The 8,989-nt window shown below is 43.4% G+C and overlaps 1 protein-coding gene across 1 annotated transcript in view; it reads left to right on the plus strand.

Moving 5' to 3' along the window:
- Nucleotides 1–8,437, plus strand: part of NTSR1 (neurotensin receptor 1) — a gene marked incomplete at both ends in the record, with an annotated part of 49,328 nt that extends 40,891 nt beyond the window's left edge. Inside the window, 2 exons of the mRNA XM_080354799.1 lie at nucleotides 5,776–5,866; nucleotides 8,188–8,437. Of these exons, the coding sequence (XP_080210925.1) occupies nucleotides 5,776–5,866; nucleotides 8,188–8,437 (341 nt within the window). The remainder of the gene's footprint in view (nucleotides 1–5,775; nucleotides 5,867–8,187) is intronic.
- Between the last annotated feature and the right edge of the window lie 552 nt (nucleotides 8,438–8,989).

The raw sequence follows: 8,989 nt of genomic DNA on the forward strand, positions 1-8,989 counted from the left end.
CAGTGCAGAAGCATGAAGTAAATACAGCCCCAGGGTCCCTCTCGTGAGCAGAAACTGTTCAGGGAGGAATAAAGGACACATGAAACTCGAAACTGGAGAAGAAAGAAGAAAGGGGCTGCAGAGAATGCCAGTTCAGGTTAGACCTGATCTTACCAAATAGAAAGAGCCTTGAATCTGGTGAGGAGAAGACGGGAACCCTTTTCCACCCTTCAAATGGGAATTTTATTTTCCTTCTTCCTCCTTCTCCTCCAAACACCCAGACATCCCTGGGTGGAATGGCACAAATGAAGCTTAAATGGTATGAAGCAATTTCTTTCTTTTCCCCAAAACTATCTTAGAAGGAAACTGGGCAAGACTCCCTGGTTTGCACTGTCATCAGGGAAATGCTGTTTGGACCGTGTTCTTGGGACAGCTCTTAACCTTCATTTTCTGCCTTGCTCCTGTGGATGAAATGAGTGCCAGTGTATGATTTAATCACCAGCATGAGCAGGGGCAGGAATTCATATCCATTTTCAAATCTGTCAGCTGAAGCCACTGAAAATCAGGATTGGAGAATATAGTCTAGAGTACAATATGTCAGGTTTCCATGCCAAAAGGTTTTCTGTCTCGCCTCCATTAACAAAGAAGTATTTAGGGGAACATGGCTCCTTTCATGCAAGATAGTATCTTCTACCCCTTAATCCAAAAAAGAAACAATCCTTCTGCAGTAGGAAAAAAATGAAGGAAAATGATACAGAAAAATAGAACGCGGAGCTCTGGCTGCTGAGAATGGAAATTAAGGAGTCAAATCTAATGTTTACACTGCTCAGTAACATGTGCAAGAGCACAGGGGGATTGTATCCAGCAAACACTGAGCATTTTCAGTGGTGCCTAAAGGAGCTGAGGGCTCCCCAGGACCATTGCTATTCTTAGTTTCTCCTTCTTTGCTCTCCTGAGTACTACTGGTGCATACTGGTGGTCCCCCATCTCTGCTGGTTGATATCGACTTTTATGGAAATCCTTTCTTCTGCAGCCTTGTGACCCAAATACCAGCATAAGCAGTTTTAATTTTACTAGGCTCATCCCCATCCTCGCAGCTGCCACAATCCCTCGTTTGGGGGCCTGATAGTATAAATATTGCCCACAACCTGTCAGGTAGTGCATCATGTTAGAATAAACAGCTCCTCGGGGTTGAACTAGGCAGTGCCAGCTCCATCTACACTTGGCCCAGCTTTTACCATCTCTCATATCAAATGGTACAGTGACACCCGCTTCCCTTTGTGAGAGATTCTCTTTGACTAAATAAGCACATAAAACCCAAGAGCTTTGAATACATGAGGAATTTTTCTCCAGAAATCAGCATTAATGCAAATCCCTGACATGAGCCCCATAACACTGTCGTATACGTTACTAGTACCAGCTGGAGTGTGTATTTCTTGGGCAGAGCTGGAAACACCATCACCAATGAGATGAAATGCAGAAAAAGCTGCGAGATGTTATTCAGATGGGTCAGTACTGACCCAAGCAGCTCCTGCCTTTGCTTAGAAATTACATGATGCTCCCCAGCTGTATGTATTTCTGCTCCCTTTGAAATGCAGTGAAAAAGAAATAAATTGGCCAAAATCATCTGAATGAAGCTATCAAGGAAGGTTGGATCTGAGCTTCTCTGCAGGCACCAGTGGAGGTGGCTTGAAGAGGGACCAGCATCTCTTTTCTTGCTCTCCAGGAGAGAAAGGAGGAGAGAACAGAGGGACACCCTTACCTGGGGCCATCCTGGAGGGGACAGGAGAGGCAAAGCCAGGAGGAAGACAACAGCCAAGTGCTTTGGGCTGCAGCAGCTCCCTGGGTCCCAAGTGAGTTGGCAGCAGTAGCACATTCCCCATCACCGCCCCTGCCCTGAGTCACATGGAGCCTCTAATGGCCCCAGAAGAGGGATGGAGGGCTGAAAATCAAATGTGTCTCCCATGCTCAGTTAAACCAGCCACCATGCACTCACTGTGGTCTTTTTGCACATTATGTATTGCTCCATGCTCATGCTAACCCAACGTGAGCTTTTCGAGATGCTGGCCCTGGAGAAAGACCGTCTCCCATCTTCAGCCACAGGATACACACAAGGTAAAATCAAATACTCAGTTCAGTCTAATATAATTTAACTTCCAGTATTGCTTCCACATTCAGTTTAGCCTGAAAATAAAAATTGACACAGTTTAAATCTTCTTTTGCACAATGAAAAAGATGTCACTCAAAATTTATGTTTCCTTCTGCAGCACTTCCTTCCGAGATGAGCAAAACAAGGGCTCATTCTCCGCCGTTCCTCCTGCGTCTCTCCCTTTCTTCCTTGGGCTGCAGTTCAAATGGGCAGAGAATAGCACCATTATAAGACAAAATAGAAAGCCATAGGATGCAATAATTCAGGTTTTAATGTGTGTTTCCATTGGGAGTTTGATTTAGGGAGATGCAGCTCAGCAGAAGGATCATTTTCCAGTCGGCTTGCTCAGGTCCCTCCTCTGCTCCCCAGCCCTGGGCTGATCCATGGGTTTAGTACCTCATTTTCTCAAATGTGGGAAATATCAGAAGTTCATGGAGCAGGCCTGCTCCTATTAAGACCACACTGAATTAATTAGAAGTGGGGGATGTATCTGGTTTATTTTTAGTTCAAAAAATAGAGGCAGGAAATCTCCAGTCTCACAAACACCATCCTGGACGGTCACCCCCAACACACATTGGATCTAATCCTCCCTCTGCTGTGCTCAGCTCCACCAGGCTGACCTGCTCCATTTTGCACCAACAAAGAAACCCCTCTGTTAAGCCTTAAGGTGGTGGAGAACAGGTCTTAAGAGCCAATAACAATAACAAAAATAATTTTGGCAGCCACTTTGCCCATCACATGTTTTACAACTCACCTGTTTTGATAAGCATGAGCTCAGAGAGACAGAATACAGCAGCAAAAGCCACCAGGTATCTGGGAGAAAAGGGCATTTTTACCCTGTGTTAGATGAAAGTTAATACATCCCCACATTTCAAATCTGTCTCTGGGGAGGGGACCCAAGAGGGCAGGATTGTCACCCTAAATCTGCTTCATCCCTTGTATGATAAACCTGAAACATAGGGATTAAGGGTGACAAATACAGGTCAGGGTCTCCTAATCTGCGTGGCAGGGGCTGGCAGCACAGAAACGCTCAGCGTGTTATCCAGCTGGGATTTCAAAATCAGACCATAAGTGTCTCCAATGCACTTAGCTATGTGTTTAATAGAGTTTTAATTGCAGAGTGATTGCATGTGATATTATAGAATTACCAGAGATTACTTAATTGACTATTGGTTTGCTGAGGTTAAACAGGTATTTCTTTCAATACGTGTTTTCGCTGCTATAGATCCCTGCCTCTGTATTATTTGGCACAGCATTTTCTGAGCAACAGAAGTAGAGATCTTCCACCAGGAGAAAACCACTTTCATTTAACGTGTTGGTAAATTTAACAGGCAGATGTGTGAGACACTTAAAATTGGCTGTAGAAAGAATCCAGATCCTGCTGTTCTTAAAAAGCTGCATTCAGGGGTAAGCAGCTGGAAAGTGCCGGTGTTTGGAGGTTTCTGCAAAAATTATGATGTGCATAAATGAACTTGTGTTGGAAACCATTTGGAAAGCTGCTTTCACAGCCTGGAAATCCAGCTAACCCTGCACAGGCACTGGGAAAGCAGACGGACAGGAGCTGTGATGTTGGCTCCTTCCCGTTGGCCCAAGGCTGATGGATGGATAAGAAGAGGCTAGAGAGAATCGCTTCTCCTGTAGCCCCTGGAGGCATCTCCTGGGGGATCATGGGTGGAGTGCTCCATGCAGGGCAAACCAAAGGTCCATCCGACAGAGAAATCAATTTCTAGAGGTGGCCAAATGCAGGTGCCCAGAAATGTAAAAGAGCAAAGCTGGCATCCAGCACTGCCCCGGAGATCCCCAGTGGATCTCCTCGCTTCTCCTGTGCCACATGTCATTTCTAAGCTGTCCCCATCAAAGTCCCAACAAAGCTCCTCAGGGCAGGATCTGACACAGGTCAAATTCATTCACTTGATGGCATCTGAAGAGCCACAGGCCATCTAGTGATGAATTACATCTGCAATCACAATAATCATATAGCAGCCAAAGATATTCAGATTGAAATAATGAATTCACTTGGACAAGAAAATAAGAACAGACTCTCTAGCCTTTTTTCCAAAACTTGTCCCTTCAGCTGCCTAAAACTTGATCAAATAAATTATTTTTGCAACATTCCTGGAAGATGTTCTCATACATCACGCAGTCTGATGCTAAAAGAATATAACTATTTCCATTGTTAGTTATGCGTTTAAGAACAGAGATAGCATATGGAGTGGAAGTAAAGCTGTGAGTACAGAGCTGGACACCAGGAATTATTTAATTTCTGTACAAATTAGGCAGTGACTCCACTAGTGATGACACCCACAAAAATAGGGCACAGACACTTCCCTCCCCACTTTGTCACTGAAGCCTCCCCTGTGCCTCTTGGCTGAGAAACGGTGATGGGGAGATGCAACCACAGCCAGATTTGCTCCTCCTGGACTGTGTTTTTCAAGGAAAAACACATCTTCTGCAGATCTCCTCTATGAGCTATGGCATAGTCCCTGCGGGATGACAGCATCTGGGTTTGGGACATATCCACATAAATATTTTCAATCCCAAAGCAGAAGAAAAAGCAGCTTTTGCCTCCACATGCCAAATCCGCATTGCACTGGTGGTGCGTAGCTCTGTAAAAGAGCTTTGCTGCTCCCTGGCCCTTTACAGGTCACATAAAGGACAAGAGTGATGCGGCCCTTATTCTCTGTAGAGCAAATTTGGGATAAAAAATTAACATAATTATTTTATTTAGCCTTGATTTTCTTCTTGTCTTTTATTGCGTTATGTTTTAACTGAGATTTCTTTATTTCCTGCTAGGATTCTGCCAGAATCCTGTCATTTCATACAGAGGTAGAAATGCATATTACAAAAGGAAACAAATCTTTCTCTTGATTGCCTGTTATATCTAGTCCTTAATCTAAATTGACAAACATGCTCTACCAGCAGCACTTTAATCCTTCAGAGTTGTTGCATTTTATTTTCCTTTGTTTGATATCCCTCGGCAGGAATCTGGAAAGGAAAAAAATGTATTGCCTTTCTCTGCTTACCCTTGTATTAATCATTTTTATTATGGTAATATCCAGACCCAAATGTCTTGTAATCACTGTCTCAGGTATTGCATAAACGTAGAACAAAAGGATGAGTCTTGATTCCAGAAAGCAGCTCCCGAGGCTGTTTAATGATCCCCAGCACTGCAGGGACTGCGGCCAGTGGCTCCTTGTAACAAAGTAATGGGATTATAGTGTCCCTGGCTCCTTGTCTACCTGGATGAAAAACACACACTAACGGTCTCTGCAAGTACTTTGGACAAAATACCTGATGCCACAAGGGCATGAAACACAAGGATGGATGCAAATACAATTTTATTTTCGCCAGTGTCTGAACTAGGCATCAGCAGTCTTCTATCTGTATCATACCTTCTTTTGTTCGTAATGTCACTGCCCCTGTACTTACAGCTATTTTCTAATATTTCTGTTATGCTTGTTTTTGCAGACATCTGCACGCTAGTTGTCCCTCAGGGTTATTAATCCTTTGCACAACGGCAACAGAAGAACAAAGTGGGGCTTTAGGAAAACAGTTTACAGCGATAAACACCACACAGACACATTCCTTTTCCACCCCCGGTGAAGAATTGCTCACGAAAAGTAATGGGTTTTTTTCATACGTTGCAGGTGCTGTGGTGATTGCCTTCGTGGTCTGCTGGCTCCCGTATCACATACGGCGTCTCATGTTTTGCTATGTCCCCTCCAGTCACTGGACAGAGTGAGTCACAATGTGGGGGATGAGCTCCCCCTGTGCTGGCAGGGATGGTGGGGTCAGGCTGGGGCTGCCAGGAGCAGAATTGGGGATGGAAATAGGGATCTGGGAGCAAAGGCGTTCTCCACATGAGGGCCTAAAGCCTCAACCTCCTAATTATTGTTTTGTTTTTCCTTTTTGCATTCCTTACCATTATTGTCAGCCAAATTATGAGTCCCAGTTTTATCATTAAATCCCCCAGATGTGGGTGAAGGAAGTGTTGGCTTGAACCAAAATGCATCTGCATCCCCTTCCTTCTTCTGTGGCTGCGACCACAGACCTGGCCCTGTTAACAACAGTGATGTATATTCATCTGTGACGGTCCTTGATGAAATGACATTTGGACAGGGGGGTTTTATACATCTGGAGTGGATCACTGTCTCCATGATGTAGATATCGATCACTGGCTCTAAGATGGAGCAGCTCCTGTCAACGCACAATTTAGCTTCACGATGCCACATTTCCTTAGTGACAGGAGGGATTACACAAGTGGAGAGATAACTGTGCTGCTTACCCAGGCTGGGGCAGCTTATTTACTTATTTTGCAGGGATTTGATCAAAATTAAATTCTAATAGTTGCCACTGATTAGAAAATGTCCAGATTCTGAGAGAATTTAGGGATAATTGCACACCTGCATTAAACACACTTGCACAATTCACAGATGTGCAAGGGTACATGAACAGCTCTGTTTCTCAGCAAAGCAGCCATGGAACTGATGATTCATTTTAGATATGCAATTAAATGCTAATGCTGTCTGGGGGTATATACCCAGGTAGCCTGAGACTCCATGAGATGTGCTCAGTGAAAAATGTGTCTTTCGTCCCATGGTGTTATTTCCCTCATCTCTCAGGGACCAAGTCTGTTTCCTACAATGAACAGGAAAAGAAAAATAATCTACAATACCAAAAAGCAGAACAACTACGAGGCACTAAAATTTCATAAACTCCAAGAGCAAAAAATAGTAATTTAGCAGTCTACTGGATGGAATTGTACATCCATCCACAGTAAAAAAACAAACCCTCCCTTAAATCAGGAGAACAGAACTCTAGGCACACACTGGCACAAACTGTTGTTTCTTGTTTGCTTTCCTATACAAAAAGCACTTAAAGCAGCAATCAATTATGTAGTAACTGCATTTGCTTTGAGCAAGAGGGGTAGAGAAGTCTCTCTGCAGTTAGTGTGAATTTATGCATTGTGCTTGCATTAACTTTTTTTTTCCTTCTTTCAAAAGCCATGAGTGATTTTAGGCAAACATCGAATTTACAGGCATATTATGAATGGTGAAGCATCAGTACAGCAGCTTATCAAGAGCTTGCAGCAGCTTGACGTGTTCATTTATGAATGCATGTGCCTACCCTCGAAGAAGAGAAATTTTTGCTGTATTAATTCTTCACAAATACACAGAGAAACTCTGCTTGTAAGAGCTGGAAGGGCCACGCAGTGCTTGGCAGTGCGAAGGGGGTGTGGAGGTGTTCATAATGTACTCCAGCACACACCTATTTATCTTTTGTTAGACAGTACTCAGACTAACAAAAAGGTCTTTCCATGGAGATAAATGATCTTGTGGAACGTCTTCCTGAAAATGAGACCCACATTGTTTATAAACACTCTGCCAGCTCAGAGCTGTTGATCTCAGTTGTCCCAAAGAGAGAGATTTCCAAAAGAAGAGAAAATTAAAAAAAAAAAAATACTCTAAGCATTTTCAATAAATTCTATTTGAAAACTTTACATTTGATGGTCAGGATATGTTTTGAACACGTGCTATCATCAACTTTCCCCCAGAATAGAGACTGCTCTCCCAAATTACAGACAAATCCCAACCCAGGGACCGCTGAATGAGCTGGTACAGCTCTCGCTGCCAAGGGGAGGGCGACTGCATGTGTTATTGGATCTCGGCTCTTCTGCAGGCTCTGTAGACCAGAACTGCAGCCAGAAAAGTCAAGCTAATGTATATGCATGACACAGAAACAAATTTCCATCTGGCTTCTCAGTTTTCAGAATGCCATTTTCAAAGACAAAATGAAAGCATGAGGTAAATGTGATGGCATAAGGTCATAAATAAGTTTCTGCTAGTGATTGGGGTAAGATCTTTGTAAAGGCATTTGACCGACATTTGTCCAGCTCCCACTGAAAACACAGATGTTTTCGTGGTGGTTCATGCACCATTGCTAAGACCATATCCCCAACCAAGAAAGGCTAGCTCATATTTTTCTCACCCTTGTGACTTCAAATTATTTCAGTTCTCCACACACTACTTAAGATTTTTATCTTTCATCTATCCTTGCAGCTTCCTTTTCAACTTCTACCACTACTTCTACATGCTGACAAATGTCCTTTTCTACGTCAGTTCAGCAATCAACCCCATCCTCTACAACCTGGTGTCTGCAAACTTCAGACAGATTTTCCTCTCTACACTCACACTCCTGTGCCTGCCCTGGAGGAAGAAGAAGAAACGATTGGCCTTCACCAGGAAATCCAACAGCATCTCCAGCAACCACACGTTTTCCAGCCAAGTCACAAGGGAAACTACATACTGAAGCCAAAGGAGGAAGGGAAATGCATTTAATTGTGGAGTTAAAACTTGAGAGAGGCCTCTGTGACTTTCATGCATGGTCTCCAAATTCACATAACACGAGTGCATTTAGCAAAGTCATTTTTGTTGGAAAAATAGGCTTTGTGCTGCCAGTAACTTTGAGGTTATTTTAAAGCATTGGCCTTGCCTCTTGTGAGTAATGTCTACACATTTTGTAACTTCAGTCTGGCATAAATCCAGGCGCAGTGTTAACTGGGAAGCCAAAATATGCTAAACTTAGGCAAAATCATACTGCATTTCATCCTTTTCTCAGTGCAGAGATGCCATGTTCACATCCAAGGGTTTGTGATCACGTCTCTTGGCGGCACTGAGCAGAGAGTCTGATGAGGAGAAAGCAGGTTTGATCAGAAGGGATGTTTTTGGAGAATGGACGTACTCATCTATGGGATGTTCAATGAACAAGGAGTGAAAACTCAGGGAGCCAGGTGGTTATTTTAGAAATACAGCTAAATTATCATTAATATGACCTAGGTGCTCAAGAGAGCCACTCTGGCTC

Source organism: Nesoenas mayeri, assembly GCF_963082525.1.
Source record: "Nesoenas mayeri genome assembly, chromosome: 16".
Taxonomy (NCBI): domain Eukaryota; kingdom Metazoa; phylum Chordata; class Aves; order Columbiformes; family Columbidae; genus Nesoenas; species Nesoenas mayeri.